Source organism: Pleurodeles waltl, chromosome 7 (genome assembly GCF_031143425.1).
Source record: "Pleurodeles waltl isolate 20211129_DDA chromosome 7, aPleWal1.hap1.20221129, whole genome shotgun sequence".
In the NCBI taxonomy this organism is placed as follows: domain Eukaryota; kingdom Metazoa; phylum Chordata; class Amphibia; order Caudata; family Salamandridae; genus Pleurodeles; species Pleurodeles waltl.
The window spans coordinates 1,152,795,339-1,152,822,075 of NC_090446.1; the positions used below are offsets into that span (position 1 = coordinate 1,152,795,339).

Sequence of the window (26,737 nt, forward strand, 5' to 3'; positions counted from 1 at the left end):
GCTGAAGAGATCTGTGTTTTGTCTGGTCGACACTTTGCCTCATAAAGTAGCATAGCAGGTTAATGTGCCTTCTTCAAAGCACATTGTGTAATACGCAGATCACAGATTTTATGTCTATAAGTAAGTGGGTACTACTAGGAGACTACTTTTGACATAGATCATTTAGTTACTTGCAGTTCATAAATTGAAATCCTTCTCATCTCGCACAGTGAGATGTGACCCAGCATCATGGAGCTCCATGCAAGCTGCAAATCATGGGATTAAATTCTTATTTTATTCTCAATCTGGCTTTATTGTAAAGTTGCTAAAACACATTCCTTTGGGTAGCAATACAGTCTTATTAGTACGGACAGCTCCAGCTACTGCGTTACATTTTAAATACATTGATTTATGCACTTGTATATTATATTTGTATAATGTGTTTATGTGCTGTAAAGTGCTCTACACTAGGATGAGTAGCACACAAAAAAATAATAATACCAAGTGCTAGTTAAATTGTTATTTGGGCAATTACTCATCAGTAGGAACATGGGTTGAACCACGTGAAAAACCTGCCTCCAAAGCATAGTTCCTCTTAAATTCATGAAATATTAACAAGCTGTGCACCACTGTTTCCTTCCCTTGCACTGGAATCAAAGTGTTAGACTCTAGATAGCTCCCAGCCAAGATCATACTGAAAGAAAAGAGGGCTGATGGCCTTTTAAAACAGGCCTTTGTTTTGAGGCCACCTGGAAAAGAAAATAACAAAGTCCTCTTTTGCAGGTTGCTGATCAGAACAGAAGTAGACAACATGCAGACATTGCTGAATGTTTCCCAGTGTTGACAAATTGCACCAGGACAAATTCAACATATTTGACTGAGACCAACCCAGCTCCTAGATCAGGCTCAAAATTAGCTGCAAGATCTAAGTTCCGGTAGGATCCTCCTCATTTCCTGCACGGAAGAGATGAATAGGTCAGAATTTATGACCAGAAGGGAAACTTATGCCAACTTGTGACAAACACTCTAAGAGATAGACCGGTTAAAAGAGATTACCAGAGGAGACCCCATTCCTATCTGTGCCAAAACCTTAACAAAATGGATAGGTTACATTAGATAACATGAGAATACCCCTCAGGCCAATCTGTTACAAATCGCCAATGCCCGTGAAAATCTGCAGCAAAACCTGTAAAGCACAGACAGATTAGTACAAATGTGCAGGGCCCCACACTAATCTGTGCCAAACCTCCACCCTGTTTGGAACTCACAAACAAATGACAAAATGTGTTGTCTTTTTGTAAGTCATCATATTTTAATTTCTATAATGGGGATTGCAATCTTGATAAAACTGGCTGTGCAAGGTATATATAGGTAACAGGATCTTCACAGACAGACTCTGCACTGGTCTATTAGTGACCAGGCTGGACACCAGTTACCCCTGATGTCTCCTAAAGTTGTATGGCATAGAAATCTACATGGCGGTTTAGGGGGTGGTCTTTGAGAATAGGGAATTACCAAAAAATCCAGAAATTCTAGAGGCCCGATGAAGCGCTTTAACATCTCCTCATTGTGGGTGACTCACACAATCCACACTTGGAGGGGTAATGTTACCCCAGATAGTCAATTAATGTCATGATACACTCCTGAGCTGGATGGAGTTTTACTCCACAAGAACAACTTGTCTATTCTATGTATATAAAAGTAGACTTCTTTAGTTGTGTGATTTTTGCTGTGTAGCACGGACACAAGATGTGATACAAAATATCTATTTTGTTTTATTAAGGTTAAAATAAAATGCATATCTATATAAGAAAATAATTACTTTTTTTGTGTACGGATGCATGGCGATGGCATCTGCTACGCTCCAGGTAAACATGATATAAAAGATGACTGTTCTCCCAGACTGACACATACTTGGAATTTTTAGAGCCCATGTCAAACAGCGGAGGAGGTCAGTCCTTAGGCACATAGGGCCAGATGTTCAAAGCATTTTTGAGGTCGCAAATGGCTCAATTTGCAGAAACAGGAAATTTATAACCACAAAAAAGGCTTCTTTTAAATGTACCAATGCCAAACTGCAGCTCTGCAGAATCACACTTCGGGTATGTGATTAGGTATTTGGAAGAGGGGTGTTTAGGGCGTTCCTTCCAAATACCGAATTGTGGTGGTATATATTAATGTTTTGCAACTGAAATGCAGTCACACAACATTAATCCATTAACTAACCCATAACTAACCCATTCACAAACAAGAAGGAATCCCAAAGGGACCCGTTCCCTTTTGAGAAATGTTAATAAAAAATACAGACCACTGCCTACTCTTGAAAAATGAAAGTTACACTTTACGTTTTTCTTCTTTTTTAAACACACCCCATGTGTTTTAAGGAAAACAGGTTGTATTGAAACAAAAAAAAAATGATTGCTGTGTTTAAAAGCAATCACAGACATGATGGTCTGCTGGCCTCAGCACCATCCCTGTGATGCCTATCATTTCTAGCGAGTTGCAAACTGCAAACTACCTCAATAATATTCATGAGTTAGGTTGATATACAACCCACTAAGAATTGCTATTTTAATTTTAAAACTTTCATACATTAGGAATTGTGATATCCAAATTGCAATTCAGTAAAAAGCGCAATTTTGAAATCCCAATTCCCAGTGTTCGTACATCTGGCCTACAGTTCTGCCGCTTTTATTATGTAATCAAGTGGTCGCAGGGACTCCCGAGCCTCAGTCTACTGATGCGCTCGCAGGCAGTGCCAGCTTCCAGCTGCATCTCTGATCTTGCTGCCACCACTTGTTGGGCCGGCAGCATAGCCATGCCAGCCTACACGAGGCAGCATGGCAAAACCACCTGCAAAAGAAGTGTGCTGCTGGGCACCCTCGCGACACTATGTTGCACAGCCATGAACTACAGTAGAAGATGCTGCAAGTTCATTGCCCACCCATACCACCATACACAAAAATTGAATAGGAGAACTATCAAGCCGCGATCTGCAACATAGACCTCGAACTCATGTTAAAGGAGCCACCAAACGCTAGACAGCACTACAAAGCACTATGTGCAATATAAATATTTCTAGCATAACACAACACTTTTACCATTACAGGGAGTGCAGAATTATTAGGCAAATGAGTATTTTGACCACATCATCCTCTTTATGCATGTTGTCTTACTCCAAGCTGTATAGGCTCGAAAGCCTACTACCAATTAAGCATATTAGGTGATGTGCATCTCTGTAATGAGAAGGGGTGTGGTCTAATGACATCAACACCCTATATCAGGTGTGCATAATTATTAGGCAACTTCCTTTCCTTTGGCAAAATGGGTCAAAAGAAGGACTTGACAGGCTCAGAAAAGTCAAAAATAGTGAGATATCTTGCAGAGGGATGCAGCACTCTTAAAATTGCAAAGCTTCTGAAGCGTGATCATCGAACAATCAAGCGTTTCATTTAAAATAGTCAACAGGGTCGCAAGAAGCGTGTGGAAAAACCAAGGCGCAAAATAACTGCCCATGAACTGAGAAAAGTCAAGCGTGCAGATGCCACAATGCCACTTGCAACCAGTTTGGCCATATTTCAGAGCTGCAACATCACTGGAGTGGCCAAAAGCACAAGGTGTGCAATACTCAGAGACATGGCCAAGGTAAGAAAGGCTGAAAGACGACCACCACTGAACAAGACACACAAGCTGAAACGTCAAGACTGGGCCAAGAAATATCTCAAGACTGATTTTTCTAAGGTTTTATGGACTGATGAAATGAGAGTGAGTCTTGATGGGCCAGATGGATGGGCCCGTGGCTGGATTGGTAAAGGGCAGAGAGCTCCAGTCCGACTCAGACGCCAGCAAGGTGGAGGTGGAGTACTGGTTTGGGCTGGTATCATCAAAGATGAGCTTGTGGGGCCTTTTCGGGTTGAGGATGGAGTCAAGCTCAACTCCCAGTCCTACTGCCAGTTCCTGGAAGACACCTTCTTCAAGCAGTGGTACAGGAAGAAGTCTGCATCCTTCAAGAAAAACATGATTTTCATGCAGGACAATGCTCCATCACACGCGTCCAAGTACTCCACAGCGTGGCTGTCAAGAAAGGGTATAAAAGAAGGAAATCTAATGACATGGCCTCCTTGTTCACCTGATCTGAACCCCATTGAGAACCTGTGGTCCATCATCAAATGTGAGATTTACAAGGAGGGAAAACAGTACACCTCTCTGAACAGTGTCTGGGAGGCTGTGGTTGCTGCTGCACGCAATGTTGATGGTGAACAGATCAAAACACTGACAGAATCCATGGATGGCAGGCTTTTGAGTGTCCTTGCAAAGAAAGGTGGCTATATTGGTCACTGATTTGTTTTTGTTTTGTTTTTGAATGTCAGAAATGTATATTTGTGAATGTTGAGATGTTATATTGGTTTCACTGGTAATAATAAATAATTGAAATGGGTATATATTTTTTTTTGTTGAGTTGCCTAATAATTATGCACAGTAATAGTCACCTGCATACACAGATATCCCCCTAACATAGCTAAAACTAAAAACAAACTAAAAACTACTTCCAAAAATATTCAGCTTTGATATTAATGAGTTTTTTGGGTTCATTGAGAACATGGTTGTTGTTCAATAATAAAATTAATCCTCAAAAATACAACTTGCCTAATAATTCTGCACTCCCTGTATGTGCTTCAACCGATCAATGCTTACATTCCACATAAAATAGAAGCTGCAGTTTATTCTCATCATTATTACTCTGTGGTGGGCGATGTTTGGACGGCCATCTCTGTTAAGCGAGCTTGCAGTCTCTTATTTTATGCCTCTGTTGGATTCTGTCATGTGCTTACAACTGCTTTCCTGCTTCCATGTACTTAGAACCAATATTTGTCTTGCCCTGCCTTTTGGGGGAGACAGAAGTATATTTTAATGCTGTTGGTACTTACTGAATTAAATGTACAAAATAAAGTTGAAATGGCAAAAATATATGGGTGTACCATTAGAGCCCAGGCCCTCAGATGAACCATTCCCTAACTTTGAAATGATAATCAAATCATCTGCTCTTCAGAAGACTCTTAAAACCAAGATCATGAGCCTTATTAACACACCAAAGGGAAAAATGATGTCGGGCATCATGACTAGCAAAAAGGGAATAAGGCTGACTGGGGCACAGACTTCCTACTGTAGTAGACACCCTAATTGGCCTTGGCCCAAATCACTAAATCTGTACAACCTCTCATAAATAAGATCCATCCATACCCATTACCAATGAATTTCCAAAAGCGTTTTTGTTGCTCATTTCCCCAATCAGATGAAACAAGTAACTTTCCTTATATCAGAAATCACATGAATCCAGTATAGTGCCCAGCTGCCTCACGATACGGACAAGCTAACCCAGCACTACATAACATAGTTGAATACAGACCTGAAAACCTACAACACTTCAGACATCTTCTTTTCAGGTGGGTGTCGCTCTAAATTTACATCAAACTTTTTTAAATGCCCCACCTTCTCCCTCCTCAAAGACTTCTACACCTCAAGGCTCGCCAAGGAGAGGGTACGGCATTCCTTGCTGTTTATCCTGACTATCAGTTTACAGCCTTTGATGCTGGGTGTTGTGACTAGCCTCACATCAGGAGCCTGCAGCCACCTTGTTAGATGTGAAAGTTTCCTGGTGTCTTCTTAGAGTAAAGTCAAAAGCCTAAAGTGCTTAATGTGAACTGGTGGCTGCAGGTCGGGCCCACTAGCACTTACTTTTGTGAACCAGCACTTATTTTTCCTCATCAGACTTTGACCCAGAGCAAAAGAGAGAACATCACAAAAGGAGAAAAGAAGAGAGAGAAAGGAGTTAAAACAGTGACAAGTGGAGAAAGCGGGGATGAAACCTCACCTTCAAGAAAGTGTTAAAGAGGCATAAAATGTCTTGTGGTGGATAACAGAGACACGAGGTGGATTCAAGACTAGGCAGGTTTAGTATTCGCCAACCCGGCATTTGGTAGCCAAGTGCATGCACTTCTGGGCAAAACGTTGGACTGCAGCACTTATTTTTTTATAACTCTTTTTTATTGATTTTAGAGGCACAGAACTGTGCATACAGTACCGCTGAATAAAAAGTAACATTTGTACAGTAGAGGCTCCCCCTCCCCTGTACATTGACCCCGTTCCCATTGCCCGGGCTGTTCATTCGCAGCCCATCGCGGTTTGCAGGGCACTGCTGCTGCCTGTGCTGTGCCTGCTCAGTGTTTGAGGGAGGTTTGCACTGATCCTTCTCCCTGGTCTTCAAAAAGCAAACATGTAATACTTTCTTACAGTAACACATGGTTTGGCCGTGTGCAGGACGACACATATCTTTTTCTCAGGTAGGTCTCAAACAACTAAGCTAGATCGTTCTATCTTAGGAAGGCAAGCAGCCGTGCAAAATGTAGGTTAACTGCATTTTACGAGTTCAAGAAAGAAATGATGGTGGTTGTGACAGGTAACTGAACCGCATGGGGAAGGTGGAGTTGCTATAATTTCAGATTGCTCATAAAAGAGTATTCATGCAATGGATGTACCACGGAATGTTCATGTGTCAGTCTCTCAGGTTGTAGGGACGATATACCTTTGCACTTCTTCATTCGCAAAAATTAACATTCCTTAATTAAAATGCCACAGAGCACCTTCTATCAGCTGCCTTTCAAAGAATGCCCCTCAATGGGAATTAATGTGCCATATAATTGCATTCCCTTTGGTGTGTGCCACAGAATCCCCTCCATCTCAATACTGTGCCACAGAACGTCTGACCAGGACTTACTGTGCTATGGAAGGCCTGTCCACGCGATACTGTACGCAGCTGTCTACAAGATTGTTGTTATCAATGGTCTACAATATATATAGAGTGGGCTTCGTCACCGTCAAGAGGGGTATTTCCCTCTCACCTCATGCACTTTGCTATTTAGTGTAGCATTCTGCGTCTTATGGAATGAGCATTGCAATAGACATGGGTGATTTTACATCTCAAAAATGCACTGAATCATCACACGTTACATTCCTTAACCCAAAGATGCATTCAATACATAAACTAAGGGGCAGATTTAAGAGCCCCTTGCGCCATAATATCACATTAGCGTAATTTTTACGCTAATGTGGCGTATTATGACAAAAACACTGCGCCAGATTTACAAAGTGGCCACTTTGTAACCCCTAGCGCCACATTATGCCTGCACCAGGCATAATATATGGAAGGGGGGCGTTCCACCGTTAGGGGGGCTGAGAAAATGATTTTTGTGCACCCTTTTTTCAGCATTTTTAATGCCTGCTCACAGCAGGCGTTAAAAGGGAGCACACCATTATTTATAATGGGCCCCTTTCTACTGTACATCAACAGCATCGAAAATTCTGATGCTATTGCCCCCTACTCTGCGCCAAGGTGCGCCATATTTCAAATACGGCGCATACATGGTGGTAGTAGTGGGGTGCTAACGGCGCAAGGAAAGTGGCGCTGCACTGGGTTTTGTTAAAACATAAGGGTTGATACTGTTGATATATACCATAAGATGAAGACGTTGTGAGTCCACCTATTTAAGGATGAAGCTAAGAGACAATAAAATACTGATGTTTAAACACGGAAATCTTCCTTCTTGGAAGATATGAAGTGTATAATACTCTGCTCCTCCATGCTGCCATTCTCAATATAAAACAATCTAACTGTACTTTACTGCAATTTGCAAAATGTATAATTATACGTTCCATTGTGCTAGGAACCCTGTTCTATTTATAAGCAATTCTTGTTTGGGGGGGGGGGGAGATTTCACTGAAAGAGGCTTTTTAAATGCTTTGGTCGGGACTCCATGCACAATCCAGACTTTGCTAATTCTTGGTTTTCTGTGTGTGTGTTTTTTTTTTTTTTTTTGCTGCCGGTGCAAGCACAGACAGGAGCTGGCGCACTTAAAGCCCTTCCCTTGGGTGTAAACTGTCCCTGTAGTGTGGTATCACTGTAATTACATTTATAGGGACGCATGCCATCCCTGCAAATATTTGCCTGCCCCACCTCTCTCCCATATTCCCGTCTAGTGGCTGGTCCCGCCGAGATGCCCTCCCCACATAGGATCCGCCAGTCCGAGCACGTGCACTCCTGGCACCGAAACCGCCCTTCCAGGCCCAGTGCTCAGCGGAGAAAAATGTTTGCGGTAGTTCGGGCCAATTCGCTACACTCCGAGAACAGAGGAGCCAGTCAGGGACTAAAGTGCTTTCAGTTACCCAAACCTCCCCAGCAACAACTGCACGTCAAATATACGTCCTGTGAGTCACCGGGCGGGTCATCACAGGGGCATGATGCCAGGAGCAGAAGCCAATCCAGATTAAATCTAAAATCGTAGGCTCGCTGTACACCACGGTTCAGTGGCGTAACAAAACCTCCGGGGGGCCTCTTCAGGGCATGATGAAAGGGCCCCACCACATCTCACTCCAATATGGTCTCCTAATCCCTGCCTTTGTGAGCACTCAGGGGTCCGAGTTGTCCAACAAAGTACACAGTACGCAAACCCTGGATTCAGTCTGCAGGACTCGTCATTGGGTGCGTTACATCAAACGCACAAAAGGAGATGAGAGGATGCTTGTGATAAAACTAACCACTGGCACTTGCTTGGGGTAGCGTCCCAAACCATTGTTCTTTTGCCCACTATGCCACTTCAGTTTGGACCCAACAATTTGCAAATAAGTCTTTTAACCGGCACCAATAGATTCAGTCCGAACTGCCTGGCAGGTCCTTTCGGAACACAGGCAACCTAAGGCCAGTTTTGCAAAGTGTCAGTGCCCATTTCGGGAGGCCACTGTACTCTGCACAACCAATTGCCCCTTCCAGCACTGCCAATAACAAAACCAACACAAGCAGTAACCATCACACTCCTGCAGTGTGGCAATTCAAACTATTCCAAGCTACCCACAGCTATAATGGTGTGAGCGACAGGTGTTATTCATGTTTAAGGTATATTGAGTAGTAAACTCTGTTGTGCTGCTTATCTCGAAATTTGACAGCACCAGCATGTGCAGAGAATGGCGTTGGAGCTTAGGGACTGTCACCAGCGATAGTTAAGAGCACCGAAAAACACTGGCTCAAATTAAGCACTGCCTGGCTTGTAGTTCAAGCTGGACTGTTCCTATTGGACAGGACAAAGACTGATATGGTTGGGTCTAATCTTTTGGTATAAACAATAGGATTTTCCTTAAAAACATTAATTAACAGAAGAAGGCAGCAGATACTTTAACAATGTGAGTGAAAAAAAAATAGATTCCCCTTAAAGCTTTGACCAACTAGTCTCAATATGATACACACGCAGGAGAAATAATATTCATGGGCCAGCTTTGCCCATGAAACCATGTCAAAACTGAAAATGTGGGGCTCCAAAAATATCCGTGTGGTACTGCAGGACTGCTTTGGTAGTAGACGTAAATGGGGGCATGATGACTGCTTGGCTCCTACCTTTCAGAAAATTGAACAGTCACCATAATCCTGAACACTCACATTTTTGAAAAACAGAACTACACTTGCATGTTACCAGACTTCTGGCAGCTTATTGGACCTGTAGGATGAATTTATTAGCTGACATAGGGGCGCATAAATAACCAGTGCCACCAAATGGAAAATGTGGCCCAGAGTTAAATGCATAATTTGAAAACGAGCCTCAGGGGAGATGGGAGATGTACCTAACAGTCAAAATGCATGGACACTATGCCTGTGCGTGCATGAGACACATCGATACAGTCATGTATCCCTATATGTATGTTGAGTTCCTGATTTGTTCTCAAATCTCACCCAGTAACCCGTTCTCTTCATTTTGGACTTTGAAACAAGCTGAGCATTATCAACAAGGGGGTGCAAGAATTATAGGCAAAGCAAACGCAAATAATAGGCACCACAAGATCTTTCCCCCAGCACTCGCCCTGCTCACACAAAGTACTGTGTTTGTAGCTTTGATGCAATGTGTCAGTCTTGCTGTCACTTGAATGTGGTATTCTCAAGAAGCTGCCTTGTCTTGCCTTATCAGTGTGAAAGCCATGAATATTAATGTCACCAACAATGCAACACTAAATACCTGAAAAGACAAGGTGGGAGGGCTGTATACACCAACACTGCCTAGTGCGAGTGTAGCACTGTTTTCACAAAGTGCTTGAAGTCACCAGACTTTTATGAGAGTGTCAGTATATGTGCAGTTGGGTCTTGAACTTTGTGAAGCCTCAAAAGCTAATGGATTTTGTAGGAAGCTGGCTCTACTTATAGTGCATTAAAATGAAGTACACTGTGCAGAGGGTCCAGTGGATCCCCAATTGGTATTGCAGAGGCCAAAGTGGATGGGACCAAAGCTCTATTGGTGGTCGTGTGGGCAAGCAGTTAAACTTATCAGAGAGTAGTATTAAGCATTTGTACTCACAGAGTCAATACATGACTGAAAGAATACATTTGAGACCAATTTAGAAAAATAATTATTTTTCCATGTTTGAAACCCAAGAACTACATAATAAGGCAAGTAGACTTTCAAGCATAATTACTTTGCAGTTTCAAAAAGAGACTGCGATTTTCAAAGTTCTCTCAATGTTATCCTATGGAGGAAAAACACTGTTCAGCAAACACAGAATTAACGACTTACGAAACCAATCTCAATCTCAGGGAGTTAAGTTAAATACAGAGCACTGATGATAACCACACCAACAGGTCATACAAGGCGGCACTGGGGAGGCCAGGTGCAGAGGTGCAATAAGGCGTCGGTCGGGTGCCCTATGATTTCCTATGGAAGATTGACTCCGTGACAAACAGGCTGCAGGCTCTGACTGAAAAGCCAGTTGGGGACAACAACCAGGTAGGTAGTAGACGTGGGGTGCTCGGGGACATATGTGCACCTTTGGTCCTCTTCTCCTGTGCCCAGGCGCAATAGATGTGGGGTGTCTTTCAGATGTAGTGGTTTCTTTTGGTGTCAGGTTTTGTCGTCCAGGAGCACTCACGGTCAGGGGGTTCTTTTAGTTAAGGCTGCAGGGGTCGTGGGGGGAGTCTGGCAGGGGCAGCCCCACAGTGGAATTGAGCTCTCAGGACCCAGGGGACATAGTTAGCACCGATGACCCATCTCAGCTGGGGTCAAGGGTGCAGTGGTTCCTGTAGGTGTTGGTTCTAGTAGGCTTGATCTAAAGAAAACGGTGGACTGAAGACAATGAATGGTTGCCTCTAAGGCTTAAGGAGGAGTGTCTGGAGCCATATGGCAAACAGACACACAAGACAGGGGCTGAGAGAGAGAGGAGCTGAGACAGGGTGACTATATCACTTGTCAGAATCCCACGCATTGCATCTAAGATTTCCCACACAGGGCATACTACAACCAAAAACTATTTCCCCCAGACACAGAGGTCTGGCGGTAATCGCTCAGGACCATTTGAGGCATAGGATGCCAAACTAAAGAGAGTTGAGAGCTATACAGATGCCAGAGCAATATAGCAATGACTTTGAATGTAGAATGAACAGCGGTCATGCAGGGCACTGGAGAACTGCCATATCAGGGACCACGAGCATCACATACAAGAAATGTGCATCCTCTGCACCCTGTCATAAAAGAAGATCTAAGTGCAGAATTCTAGGGCGCTCCAATACAAATTAACTTAATAACCAAAAGAAAGGACAAGTCTAGAGCCAATTCAAATATGGAATTCTTTGGTCCCTGCATTGAACATGGCAATGACCAGGTGAGTGAACAGAAAGGTAAGGGTTTGACTGTGAAAAATAACTGGATGCATGAATTTCTATGGAGACTTTACAAATGGTTAAACTTCCGGAAGAATAGCTGCTAAATATCCAGAGCAAGAAGAAGGCTCTGATAAAGCGGCTGTTAGGTATAGATGGCCAAGTAGTACCCTGAAGGGCACGTGTCTTTTGGTGGAATCTAGAAGATTTGGTCATTTAGCACCATAGTGAAACCAGAATCCTTGTGCAGGGACTTGTGAGAAGCCTTGATGGTGTTCTTGAGGGATGTGGCTGACACGTGGTCAATGTCAAGGTGGAAAGATTCTCCTGGGAAACTGTGCTCCTGTGCAATACCTAAGATAGGTCCCATTAAGAGGTCATATGGTGTTGAAGGTGGATTTGCACCAAGGATCTATGCGAAGGATTTGTCTCACAGATATAGGCCATGGACAGTCTCCAACGGTTGGGATTGGAGGGCCTAATGTGAGGTCACATCTTTGTCACTGGTACCACTACACTGCTGAGTTTGGTGCTGCCCCTTGGATGAGGTTCCTTTAGACTATAAGAAATCTTGGACACTTGAATATGAAGACCTTGTGCCCATTAAGGACTGATGTTGGTTGTTCATTACGTTGGAATACCTTGATAAGACCGTTATCCTGGCACAGAGTGACAGGAGAGGATACCCAAATACAAATCCCATTATCAGCAGAGCTGGCCCCTTTGAGGAGAAGCAGTGGCAAGTTATCAGTTGCAAACTGCATAGTTCTCCAAGTTAGTTAAAGGAAGTCAGGCTAGACTGGAACAAGTACATGCAGGCTGGCACTAAGACGTAGAAAAAAGTAACAATTCAAACAAACAGTAGAACGAGAAAAGCCCCTTGCCCTGTCCACAGTCCAAAGTTGAATCACAGCAAGGGTTACGGTCCTCAAAGATCAAATTGATGGAAAGCATTTGTGGAAAGTTGAGATCATCGAAAGGATGGGACTATGATAATGGAAAGCCAATAGACGAGTGTGTGATTACACCACGCTTTAAAATCAGGATATACTTCATCGCAATGAAGCAGTGTTGGACTAGTGACAGTAGTGGACTATTATCCATGTGCTGAATATTTGAATTGCATCTCATGTGCACTGCGTGTGCTGCACAATTGAATTGCATTGCAGGTGACATGAAACAAAGTAGAGCAGTCAGGTGTATTGGCATTGGTCTTGGCTCACATGTGCTCAGGATGAGTTGGTGAATGTTCTCTGTCTAGAGACTGATGTACACACCACATGTTCAATAGACAGTTATATTTTTTTTAACTCCACAAGCTGCCTATCTTGACTGCTATTGAACTTGTAGTCATGAACCATTGGCACTTATTTTCACGCCTGCTCTCTTCTTGCTTGTCCCTTGGGAGCCTGTCCTGACCTGATCATCTGAAACAGGCAAATATCCGCTTGCTGACTGTTATTAATTTAAAAGCCAACCAGATGTTCATGTCCCTGTGCAGCCCCCAACAGGCACCCACTCATCTGAGCTGGTGCAGGTCATAAGCAGTAGGTAACTATGAGTTACTATTTTCACTGTGCAAGCAACTTGCGGGGTTGGGCTCTGCTATCCAGCCCTGCCCCTACCCTAGAGAGCACAGAGGGTAGCCGTTCTTTGGCTGATAGCCTTTCTATGACGGCGCAGGTGCTTCAGGTGTTCCGGGTCAGGGAGGATCTGTCCTGGCAGTTCAGGCTGGACTGTTCCCATTGGAGCAGGATCCAGACGGATTTGCAATTGGCTGGGTCCAAACTAAGGCGGGCGAAAAACAATGGATTGGGATGCGGCCCAAGTGGGCGCCCGTGGCTGAGATTAATTTGTGCATTGAATCCATCACTTTGTTGTTCCTCGATGAGCAGCCAAGAGAGAGACAGGTCACAAGGACTAGCTTTTCCACGCTTCTTATCTGTATTCCTGAAATGAACAGTGATTAGCAGAAAGGAGACATTTCCGGTAATGTTTATTTCTATATGGCTTTAATCTCCCCGCTTGTTATTACGCATTCTGAACCACAGCTGTTTTTGATTATGACTTACAATATACCGTTTTAGCCTTATTGTAAGACATTACTAGCTACATATTGGGGTGTTTAATTACACATGGCATATTCTGTTTTCATTCTACACATCTGCAGCCATACTCTTTCTTTCATATCAAGGAGCAAGACACACGGATTTCAGCAGAGAGGGGGAACAGTGAAAGTGTGACCATGTATTATAAGGAGTGACCCCCAAATCATTTCTATGGCCTTGTAAAGGAAGTCCGCATTCAGCCTCCTTCACCTCCATGGTCACAGAACTCCTGGATGACTTGCAGTATGCTTATAATGTACCACAGGGATACTTTATTACCACATATCTGTAGTGCCACTATGCCACCTCACGGCTGCTTCAAAACACTTTAAAGAATTCTACAACAAACAGGTCCGCGATGGACCACATTAAAGTTCAGGAATATTCTTAAATTAGGGAGGGAGCGCTGAGGTCTCCGTCTCTTACTCATACATTCAGATCATGTCTGTTTATGAGTCAGACCTCTGTTGAACAGGGCCCTCTGTCTCGGTGTCTGGCAGAGCTCCAATGATACATGTCAGTCTCCAATGTGTATTCCAGATACTTTGAAAAACACCCGATGTTGTCTCAGCTTTGTGTGGGTGTGGCTGCTGTTTGCTTCCAGGGTGAAGCAAACTGAAGGCCGCGCGAGCTACGGCAGACTCAATCGTGGCAGGTCGGTGCCCCTGAACGTCCCGAACCTGAAGCAGTCAGCCACACGTCAGGTCGGTGTATCTGACGGCCACTAAGGGCTGGGCAGAAGTATTCACTCTTCTGGCCTTATAATCCGTTGGTTTAAAGGTCTGCAGGTTTGAGTTAGTCAGTCACCAGTCAGTGTCTCAGAAAGCCTGTTAGCCGGAGTCACAGTAAGCCACTCAAAAGAGATGCCCCTGGAAAGCCAAAAGGGATGTTAGTGAGACCACTACAGATCAGAGCCCATGAAGGTCATCAGCACTGGACACGAGGCAGTCTCTAGTCAGGCTGGTACCTCACGCGATCAGCGCCTCTGACTGGCCTCCAGGACTGGGGCAGAGCCAGTCCCTTGTCTGGACGGTGTCTTGGATGGCCCGCAAGGCGAGGGTAAAGTCCACAGCATGCCATTGCCGTGCCTCTGAAAGGCTGTCGGCGCTGGGACAGAGTCAGTAACAATCCCGGCGTTTGGCTGTGAAAGGCCATTGTTCTTGATCTATCTAAGTTGATCACATTTCACCTTAAAGAGCAGTTTGTGGTGAATATTACGAAACTCGCCTTCCCATTCAGGGAGGGCTGTACACCTATTTGCAGTCGACAAGTGCACTTATACTATAGAGAACTGGACAACCAAGAAGCTCAGCATAGCAACCCGAGTGATGCACAGCTACCCTAGCGAATTAGGGCACACGCTTTAATTCAAGCATTGTCACTTTCAAACTAGACCAGGGTAGTGCTTCTGCTCACATGACAGTGGGACGAACTGAAAACTAGTGCTTAATTTGAGCCGGTGCAGGGCACCCTCACTTATTTTTGAGTGCCGGCACTTATTTTTCTGACTCAAGCATTTACTGCGAGCAAAAGACACATATGGGAAACACGGGTGAAGAGAAAAACGAAAAAGAGTCACATTATAGAAAGCAGAAAGCTGCAGGAGTGAGCAGAAGGGCCAGGGAGCGGATGTAAATGGATTAAAGAGGCCCGAGATTGTTTCAGGATTACGCTGCCTCAGTATTCTGTGTTCGCACATTTAATTGCAGCAGCCGTAAATTTCACAGGAGAGCTTTTGGCACTGGCACGCAGAAAGGAAAATAGTCAAAAGGCAGAGAGAGCCCTGAAGCTACTATGTATAAATACAAACAGTAGCTACCTGCACAACCTACCAGCTCGACCCGACGAGATGTTGGGCTGTGGAGAATAAAACCTTAATCCCACATCCAATTGGAAGCAGGCACTGTAGCCTCAATGGACTGGCGAGACTAGGGGGCTTATTTACAAGCCCCTTGCGCCGCCGGTGCGTCACTTTTTATATTGGAAACAGTGACGCACCGGCGGCGCGAGGGGCTCGTAGGTAAGCCCCGAGGTGCGGGTATCGATCATGACAGGACACGCCGATGTGAGGGCGAACACGCTCAGTCTTGGCTCAGACAGGAAAGAATTAACACAGACGGAGGCCCCGGGAGAAACGGACTGCAGAGTGCGAACAACCGAGGATTTTTGTGGTGAAGCAGCTGGCCTTTAGGAAAATCACCTGACCAACTGGTATGTCTGGAAGCCTGAAGGGGAAGATTAAATCATTACCCATCCCAAGCTGAGGTGATCAGGAGCTAATGCCTCTGACATGCCGTAGGGTTGAGATAAAGTCACACAAGCCAAGCTAGACGAAATCAGAAACTCAGTCAAAACGCCTATGGCTCTGGCAGACCGTTAGGGTTGGGGTAAAGTCAGTCACATCAAGCTAAAGGAAATCAGGAGCTGACTCAACTGACTTGTGGCTCGGAAACACTGCATAAAGCCAGTAGATTGAGTCACGTGTCAAGCTAGAGGGAATTCAGGAGTAACACTTGGAAAGGTGGTAGGAGTAGCAGGGGCAGCTCCTTCACAATGCCGAAGGAGCGTTGCCCCACTGGCTAAGAGCTAGCAGCTCAAAAATAAAACAATGTTTTACTATTGTTTTATTTTTCATCTGCTGGCTCAGCCAGCATGTGTAGGGAGGGGCGGGTGGGGTCATGGAAAGGGGGAGGAGGAGTGGAATGAGTGCTCTAAGTGCGCATGTCAGTTTGTCCGGCCATCTTAGGTCAGCCAAACTGACATGTGCACTTTACTGCACAGAGTCGAGTGCTCTGTCTGAGTGGCAGACCAAGCCGCTCAGATGAATCCTGACATTGCTCTCATGGTAAGTATAGCATGAGAACAGCACCAGGTTTGCATGGGCAGCCTGTGCTAGTGTCTCAGGGACTGCTGGGACACCATCACCCTCAGAACTGTGAGGAAGCCGGCGTCAGACAGGTACTTAAAAAAAGTATATATATATATATATTTTTAATTATTTTATTGTTCCTGTCCCCCAATTGCCCGTCCGCCCCTTGAGATTTGCATCAGCCACCACTGGAATGCATTTTCTGCTTTGCAATTTCACTCTTAAATCTTCTGTTTTTATGTACGCATGACTGCATACATTTCTTTCTTTGCTTTACCTAAACTGCAATAAGCATTTCTAAAGGCCAAGCCCCCACCCCAAAATACAATAAAAAAAGCAAACCAGAAAGCCCCCAGTCTGAGTGTGAAGACTGCTTAATTTTTTTTCTGTGGCTTAAAGTGTGTTTGGGAGTGGGTTTAACACAGTTTGAGGGTGGTAAGAGAAGGTTTTTAAGTGTATTGGACCAGTCTGCATGCAAGGAGATTGTAAGCTGAACAGTAATTCCCCCTTGAGCTCTGAGCAGCCCAGACAGCAAGGCCAAATGAACGGTGGTAGAAGAAGGCACTTTCTGCTGTTCAATTTTACTCTTGATCGGGTGTTTTTGTGCAGTTCTTTCTTTGTTTTCTCTAAACTGTATTGAGGTTACTACATGCAATGCCCCGCTCTCCCCAAAATACAATCAGAAAAGGCAAAAAACAAACTAAACCAGTGATTCCCAACCTGTGGTCCGGGGACACCTGGGGGTCCGCAAAGGCTTCTCAAGGGGTCCGCAACCGCTTAGAAAATTAAAAAAAATTAACAGATTAGGTACCCAGCTTTCAATAATGACCCAGCTCGGGGTCCCCAGATTCCAAAAACGATTCAGTGGGGGTCCCCAAGTTTCAGTAATGATAAAGTGGGGGTCCACAGAAGTAAAATGGTTGGGAACCACTGCTCTAAACCCTAACCTGAGTGTGGAGAAACTGCTTATGATGTTTTCTGTAGTTTAAGTTGTGTTTGGGTGTTAGTTATCACTCATTTTGGGTGGTAAGATAAGGTTTTTAAAGCAATATTTAGTGGTCTTACATTGAGCCTTTCCTGTAGGCTTGAACAATAACTACAAAGTGTGTATTAGGTTAGCCTGCATTCAAGCTGATTGTTTTCACAACAGCAGCTCCCACTCCCAACAAATTTTCTGCAGGCCAGTTTCTGGTTAAGTGATTGGGCTAGAGTTACTCGGGCAGGCCCAATAAACGGAGTTCACATACCCCAGTCTACCCCAGAATCTGTGATCTGACATTTTTGGTAATGAGGTGTGTTGCTATGGTTAGCAAAGTAGGTCTAGTGTCCCTTGGTCTGAGAGCAGTGGTGGCTGCCACTGAACAGGGGTGGCAGGATGGGGTGCTAAGGGATGCAGGGGTTAAAAAAAAATGATAAAAAAAAACACATTCGAGGGGAGACGTGTTTGTCTCCCCTTGTCTTCGTCCTCTTCCTCTTCCCAGGTGCAGGTAGGCTCCCAGCCAATCACGACGCTGCTATCACCGGCATGAAAGCAGTGTCGTGATTGGTCTGAGCGGCCTGCTTCGGGCTCAGACTGGGAGTGGGAGCCTGTGCCTGTTCTCCACTAGACTGTGCACTAGAGTGCAATACAGCTGGGTACAGAACATACAAAGTGCGCATGTCTGTTTGGCCGGCCAAACAGACGTGCACATTTTGGTGCATAGCCCTCCTCCGGCTCTCTCCCTCTAGCCCGGCCCCACCCCTTACTCCCAGGAAAACTAAAATGTGAATAATGGAGCCTACGCTATTATCATTTTATTTTAGCTTTTTCAAAAATCCAGCGGGGTGACGCTCCTCCGCTAGCCGCCCTTGAGTGCACTGCACCTCAGTTACAACTATTAGTACCTATCAGGTTTTCAAAGGGAGAGACCTTTTGACTCGCATGCATCAAGGCCTACGCCACAATTGCCGAGGTGCTGTGGTACTCACATTGAGAAAGGGACAGAAAAGAGAATAGGACAGAAAAAAACAGTATGGGAAAGGAAAGATGTGTCAATTACTGCGCGGAACGAAATCATAGCGAAGGAGACAGGAGTACTCCTTTCTTAAACAAGACGAAGTGCAACAAGTTCATTATTGACATGTTAGGACGTAGGATACGAGGTAGAACGAGTGTTACCCACTGTCAGCCGTGAAGGTCCACACACGGTCCCCGACAGACGGTAAATCACCGTTCCTGCCTGTGCCACTGATCAGTGAAACCAGGAACTATCCTTATTAAAGCAATGGTATGGTACACACATTTACCCGTCTGGGTGCTACGGCTGTAACTTTCGGTGACGGATTCCCGGAGCTGGTAAAAATCTCACCTGCTTCTGGCGTGCGGACGATGCCCAAGAGGCGCCGGCTCCAGGGGCGGGGCACTGCTGCCCTGCTCTGCCAACCTCGTCATCCTCGTCTCCCTCCTCTTCGACCCTCAGCACCTCATCTTTGGCCCCGATATCCTCCACTCGAACACCCCGGTGGGGTTCAGGCGTACCTCTTGCCCAGTTCTCGTCAGCACTCTGCTCCTTCTCTGCCCTGCGTGCCAGCTCTGCCTTCCGCGCCTCCTCTGCCCTCCGCTCTTCGGCCTTTTGTGCCTCTTCAGCCCTGCGTGCCTCCTCTACCCTCCGCGCCTCCTCTACCCTCCGCGCCTCCTCTACCCTCCGCGCCTCCTCTAACTTCCGCGCCTCCTCTGCCCTCCGCGCCTCCTCTGCCCTCCGCGCCTCCTCTGCCCTCCGTGCCTCTTCTGCTTTGCGTGCCTCCTCTGCCCTACGTGCCTGCTCTGCCCTCCTGGTCTCCTCTGCCTTAAGTGCCTCCTCTGCCCTGCGTGCCTCCTCTGCCCTCCGTGCCTGCTCTGCTCTCCGTGCCTCCTCTGCCTTAAGTGCCTCTTCTGCCCTCCGTGCCTCCTCTGCCCTCCTGGCCTCCTCGGCCTTAAGTGCCTCTTCTGCCCTCCGTGCCTCCTCTGCCTTACGCTCCTCTTCCGCCCTCTGAGCCTCTCCAGAATAATGCACCCCTTCTACGGTCTGCCCCCCTTCTGCCCTCTGATCTCCTTCTACCCTCTTCATCTCTTCTACCCCGTTCCCATCCTCCTCTACTTGCGCCTCTTCAGAGGCCGGATCCGCTCCCTCGTCTGTCTTCTTCTCCTCTTTGCCTGACCTCATTTTCACGAACACCGAGGCCAGGATGACGGCCAGCACGGTGAACAGGAAGGGCACGGCGAAGTAAAAGTCTGCCGCTGTCTCCATCTCTGCCCCGGTCCGAGCTGGGCTCTGTGACTACTGGGCTGCCTCCGACCTGTGGCTGCGCACTCAGCCTCCCCTACGAGCGCTAGGCTCAGGTCTGCGAGCCGCTGACGTGTTCTCGCTGCCTGTGAGCGCCTGCAGAGTCAACGGGAGTGGAGGCTGCCTGCTGCCTGCGAGCACCGGGCCCTGCCTTCTGCTCGTCAGGCTCGATGTTGTTACCCCCGTGGGTACCAGCAGGCTCTGTCAGCACAGGGTCTGTTGCTCTGCAGTCCCTGTCTTCTGTCTTTGTTCGCGCTGCCTGCAGAGTGCGCACGGCTCGGAGAGCCTCTTTTAGCTCAGCTGCAGGATGCGTCTGAACAGCAGCATCTGCTGAGCACAAATCCCCTGCCCTGTCTGCTGGAGAGGGGAGTGCCTGCACAGCATCACGTCATTTCCCAGCGATCCTCCCTTTCAGCAAGCAGACAGGGCTCCCCTCCTCCCAGCCAGGGAGGGAGAAAGGGTGCTGGCACAGGCCACCACACCCCGGCAAACTTTGGGTGTGACTGGGCTGCCGCCGCACTGCCTGCTCGTGTAAGTACAATAACGACCGGCTCTAGCTGCCCAGGCAATGTTTCTATTTCTAGAGAACCGCCCGCCCCCTTCAACAAGTGCACCAGGGTGCTAAGCAGGCCTTGTTTTTGCAGCTCTTCGCTCGAGTTGTAATATCAGAGCCAAAGTTCTTTGAAGACAAGTTTGTGTTAAATTATTACCTCAAATAAATGGCAGTGCACAGATTTCGTGGGAAGACTGTTGTTTCAGTTTTATTAAACACTGGTTTGGGTTAACTTGCAAGTGATCCCAGGTAGTCAGTAATATGACCTAAACTGCCAGCCCACCGGAGTTGATACCATCCATCCATAAGGTTTGGATCACCCTCTGATGGGGCTTTTCAAGTTTCACCCCAGCGTCGGACCGTTTTGTTATCGGAAAATTAAGGAAGAAGAAGGGATACCGGACAATCACTCACCCATCACTTTCATTCAAAGGCCCTGCTGTAAAGACTCTCAAGGGTCTGCTTTGTAGCCCCATTTTGCAAATTTTTAGGTTGAGCGCACAAGAGCTCTGACCTGTTGTAATCTATCTGTGGGCTCTTAACCACGACCACCACACGCCCATCAATATCACTCGTTCATGGGCTTGCCTTTCACAATACCTTTGTTATGATTGGTAAATGCTTTACATTTGTCCCTCTTTGGGGTAGTTTTGTTACCACCTTGGCCATCAAACCTGTTACATGGATAATTGCATGGATACTTCTTTTTTGTGTCTCTCCTTCGCGCTTATGCTCAGGGCGGCTGTGGCGCTTTGAACCGGCTCACTTATGTCAACTATTTTACTTTTCATTTTCCAATTTATGTGGCAAGAAAAGTCCAGTAAGGAATTTACAACTCCAATAGCTCTAACTCAAGCAAACACAAGACCCATTGCATTACAAATACTTGTTTTTTTTGCCCACCCGTTTTTTTGGAATAGCCCAGCAACTCCACCATAAAAGCACAAAGAGAATGGGGGGGTTGGGAAGATTGCCGACCGACAGGGAGGTCTGTCCCCTGGACAACAGCGGCCGCCACAAATGCCAAAGGGGGGATGGGGACAACGATGGGGGAAACAATAAAAACAATAAAACTTACTTTTCCCACCGTTCTTTCCCGCTCCTGCTCATTGCTCCTCTTCTTCTGGTGTCCCAGCACAGGCTCCCCAGCAATCCTGGTGCTGCTTTCATGCTAAACATAGCATGAAAGCAGTGCCAGGAGTGGTCTGAGCGTCTCGGACTGCCACTCAGACACAGTCCAGGGGTCTGTGGAATTTCTCCAGCCCTGCTGTTCAACACAGTTGGGCTGGAGAAACCTAAGTGCGCATGTGTGTTTGGCCAGCCTGAGACGGCCGGCCAAACACACATGCGCACCTAGATGCACTCTCTCTTCCCCACCTCCTTTGACCCATCCCCATCCCTCCCTGCACTGCTGGCTGAGCCAGCAGATGAAAAATAAAATGATAGTTAACTATTGTTTTATTTTTCATCTCCTGGCTCTTGGCGAGGGGGGCAACGCTCCTCTGCCATTGCAGAGGAGCCTCCCTCCCCCCGGGGGCATTTGGGCACAACAGGTGGCACAATCTAGATGACTGTGCTACTTTGGGCAACATCCATTAAAGCCTGTAGCTCAGTGCATATATATGCGCTATTTTGGGGCTGCCTCTCCACCATTTTGTGGAAAGTTAACCCGATGACAGCCTCACAAGAGTAGCTTAGCTTTGTTTTTTCCCATCCCCAAATTAGGATTTTTAAATTTTAGGGTTGTTAAATGAAGATATTTTTGGGGCCCATATCGGTCTTTTGTTGCAACAGGTGTGCAGGGTTGTAAGAAACATTTGTCACTGGAAACAGGTGCCGCTTAGAGGGTGGTCCAAAACTTTGCAGGGTTCTACAGAAGGTTATTGGGGTTTGACATTGGAGAAACAGACTGGAAGGTAGGGACTGAGCAATATCACATCAGAAACAGAGCAGCGCAGGAAGTTACCTCACAGGCGGTTTATATGTAGGCACGTTTACAGGTTTAAGGTTAAAATGGGGGAAATGTCAAGTGTTACAAGTTTGGAGGCCAGTAGGTCATGATATATAAAATGGCTCGAAAGTTTAAGGAGAGGGTGGTTTATTTAGGAGTGGAGGGGGTAGGTGTTAGGAGATTTGCTATTGTATAGGTAGGTTTTTAATTTTGTCAGACCTCAGGCCAGGTGGTTATTTGTGATGCACACCTGTTTCAGTAAAGCAGCCTTTTCACACACAAGTTGATATTCAGTGGTCAATCTGTGCCATACATTTTGCTCAATGGCCTTTAGAGTAAATGTTAGAAATGGGGTTTCTGGTTGGCTAGGGTATGCACCTCAGCCAGGCAGAACTTACCCACTCTAGTCAGGGCAAGGGAGTTACACGTCCAAGATAACCCCTGCTCACCCCCTTGGTAGCTTGGCACAAGCAGTCAGGCTTAACCCAGAGGCAATGTGTAAAGCGTTTGCACAACACACGTGACGCAATATCCCCACCACAAAGGAAACACAACACCAGATTATATGAAAATATACTGTATTGTACACAAGGCAATTATCAGACCAAACATCAAATATCGGTAATATCTTGCTACCTTAGCAGTTGTCAGAACGTTACACATTAGTTACTCTGCAACCTAGCAGTAGTCACACATAACACACAGGTTACTCAGTATTCTGCAACATAAGCAGTAGTCAGGAAAACACGTTATTACATCACAGCACTTGTCATAAGAATATCATAAAATGCCCATAGTAGGAACATTAGAAAACATATGGCAAGTTAGAAAAACATATTAGCAAGCATGTCCATAAGAGGAACATTTGCATACACATATGTAAAAACATCAAACGCAGGTAGGTAATATAATAATCAAACAAAAGTCTGTAGAAAGAACTTTGGATTGCAACTATATTGGTCCTTTAAACAGTACCTGGTTGGATGAAGGCACCTCCAGTGCCTAGAAGGTGAACAGTGGGGCCCCCGGCGCTCCTATGCGCAAAACGGGGGCCTCCCTTATACTCTGGGGTCAGAGGAGGGCGACATGCACCTCCTCTCTTTTATAGACAGGCCCCTCTGGGGACTGTGATTACTGGGGGCCCCCCAGGGCCTCAACCGGCCCTCACGAGGGCGGCCAAAGCCAGCAAAAACAACTTAGGGCAGGAGGGGGGCACCACGCACCCCCTCCGGTTTAATGACAGGCCCCTACTGGGACCCGCGATCTCTGGGGGCCCCCCGGGCCTCCACTGGCCCTTCCACCAAGGGGGGGGCCCACAATAATGCCCATTTTACCTAACAGCAGAAAAGGAGCGTCCTGCTCCTAACGAAGAGGCCAGGGGGAAGGGGGCTTCCTGCCGTGAAGCCACAAGAAGATCAGACCCCTCCTGGGGCCCGAGCAGACACTCGCCTGCACCCGATGGGGTGCACGAGTGTTCTTCCAGCTTCCCAGGCCGCTGCGGTGATCTTATTTAAAGGGGCACAATGCAGCAAGGAGCCTACGAGCTCCCAAGGCTCCATAAGCGCGCTGCAATCAGCGCTATGGCAGCCGCAACCACGGAGAAGCACCCCTCGTGAAGAAATGGATGCAGGGGTTAGGGGCCACAGTACCCTGTCCCTGGGGAGCAGAATCTTAAGACAAGGTCCTCAGGTGGAGGGCCCAGCTACAGGCTAGCACAAGGGAAAGGAAGCAAGTGGCAAGTCCTTCACAGTGACCAGGCAGGTCACAGGTCAGCACAGCAGCAGCAGTCCATGGTGGTTCCTGGTGAGTCCTTTCAGCCTTTGGTGTCCAGTTCCAAGATGATTCCAAGAGTCTCCAAATTGTGGGGAAAATTCCCCTGTACTTATAGTCAGTTCTTACAGTGTTTTAGAATGGTAGGGAGAGGAGGTTCCAGCCAGTTACAACTGGTTCTGGGAGTGCCCCCTCTCTCCTTTCAGCACAGGCTCCAAACATCAGTGGGGGGTTAACAACCCTATTGTGTGAGGCCAGGGCACAGTCTTTACAAATGCAGGTGTGCCCCGCCTCTCCCTTCTCTCAGCCCAGGAAGACTATTCAGTATGTAGATGCACCTCTGTGACACCTCCACCCTCCCTGTGTACAGGCTGTCTGAAAAGTATGCACAAAGCCCCAACTGTCACTCTGCCCAGACATGGATTGGAGTCAAGCTGCAAAACACCAGAGTCATAAGCACATATAAATGCGCACCTTCTAGAAGTGGCATTTCTGTGATAGTAATAAAAAATACACCCACACCAGTAAGCAGCATTTATTATCACCATCACAACCATACCAAACATGCCTACGCTACCCCTCATAAATCAGACAATACCCCTTACACATAAGGCAGGGCATTTCTAATGCAATCCTATGAGAAGGCAGCACTCACAGCAGTGAGACACCAAGTTAGGCTGTTTGTCACTACTAGGACAGGCCATTCAATATGGCACATGTCCTGCCTTTCTACATACATGGCACCCTGCCCATAGGGCTAGCTACGGCGTACCTTAGGGGTGACTTACATGTAGTAAAAGGTGAGTTCTGGGCCTGGCAAGTAAATTTAGATGCCAGGTCCCTGTGGCAGAAAACTGCGCACCAGGCCCTGCGCTAGCAGGCCTGAGACAGGTTTGAAAGTCTACTTCAGTGGGTGGCGCAAGCAGCGCTGCAGGCCCACTAGTAGTATTTAATTTACAGGCCCTGGGTATAGAGATACCACTGTACAAGGGACTTATGGGTAAATTAAATATGCCAATTAGATATAAGCCAATCATACCAACTTTAGATGGGAGAGCACCTGCACTTTAGCACTGGTCACCAGTGATAAAGTGCTCAGAGTCCTAGAGCCAACAGCGAGAGGTCAGAAAAACCAGGAGGAAGGAGGCAAAAAGACTGGGGATGACCCTGCGTAAGGCAAAAAGTCCAACAGTAACAATCAGTCAGAACCGCAACCCTCTGCCCATCTGACCACATAAGTGACTCTGGCAGTGCAAAATATCTCTTCAGTCCTAAAATCTCTGAACTGCCTTCCAATGGACAAGAGATGCCTTCTGAGACGTGTGCACACCTTACTAACTAACTCAGAAAAAACATATATAGAAAAAGCAGAAACTTGAACAACAAAGAAATGCTGTCTCTAGAAATAACTCCAATGGACAAGAGATGCCTTCTGAGACGTGTGCACACCTTACTAACTAACTCAGAAAAAACATATATAGAAAAAGCAGAAACTTGAACAACAAAGAAATGCTGTCTCTAGAAATAACTCGGTTCAAGAAGCAAAAAAAAAACAATCCTTTTCAGGAGCTGCACTAAAAATATGGAACACTATCTCAGCAGTACTTTGAATGACAGCCTTTAAGAAGAGGATGAAAGAGATTAATGAATGTCTGTAGGAAAGTCCCCTTTTTGACACGGTCACCCTCACTTTTTTACCCTAGTACTATTGTTTATGAGAGGACGTTCAATGGGTCCCTGCTAACCAGGCCCCCAGTGTCAGTGCTCTTTCACTGAAAAACAAGACATATGACAGTTGTAACCCATTTGGCAAGGACATTATCACACCCATAGGTCCCTAGTAAATTGCACTCCTGGTACCCAGAGCACAGATACTAAAGCATGCATGGATACTAAAGAGGATATTAAGGGCTGTATTATGCCACCCTAAGGGCCTACACTCAAACACACACAGACTGCAATCACAGAATGAGTGAAATGGTAAGAAACCCCAACAGCAGGTCTTAAGAGCCCTAAGGCAGGGTGCATTATATTACACGTGAGAGGTGAAGGAAAATTGCTCCTTGTTGCAGTTACCCCCCCCCACACTTTTTGCCTGATATTGATGCTGACTTGGCTGAGAAGTGTGCTGGGACCCTGCTAAACAGGCCCCAGCACCAGTGTTCTTTCACAAAAAATGTACCATTGTTTCCACAATTGGCACACCCCTGGACTCTGTGCACACTATCGCTCCCTTTGAGATAGTATATACAGAGCCAGCTTCCTACAAGAGCACATCTGCATGAGCAGATATGACCCTATGATATCTAGTTCCATTACTAGATGTTGCAAGTGACTGGGCAGACATCTTAAGGACATGTACTGGGCACTGGTCAACAAGAAGTACCCAGCTATATGCTGGCTGCACAGAAACTAATGGTGTTTCGTATCAAACACACCATCTTAATAAATCCACACTAATGCTATTATCAGATTTATCATGACATGCACCCAGCGGTGCCCCCTGAATACCTACTAGT

The 26,737-nt window shown here is 46.3% G+C and overlaps 1 protein-coding gene across 3 annotated transcripts in view; it reads right to left on the reverse strand.

The window, feature by feature from the left end:
- MXRA7 (matrix remodeling associated 7) overlaps nt 1-20,300 on the reverse strand; it is a 220,642-nt gene extending 200,342 nt beyond the window's left edge. For 2 of the 3 annotated variants that reach the window (XM_069200237.1, XM_069200239.1), the window contains exon 1: nt 18,991-20,300. In XM_069200237.1, the coding sequence (XP_069056338.1) occupies nt 18,991-19,908 (918 nt within the window). In that variant the 5' untranslated portion in view covers nt 19,909-20,300. The remainder of the gene's footprint in view (nt 1-18,990) is intronic. The other variant, XM_069200238.1, reaches the window with a different exon arrangement.
- Between the last annotated feature and the right edge of the window lie 6,437 nt (nt 20,301-26,737).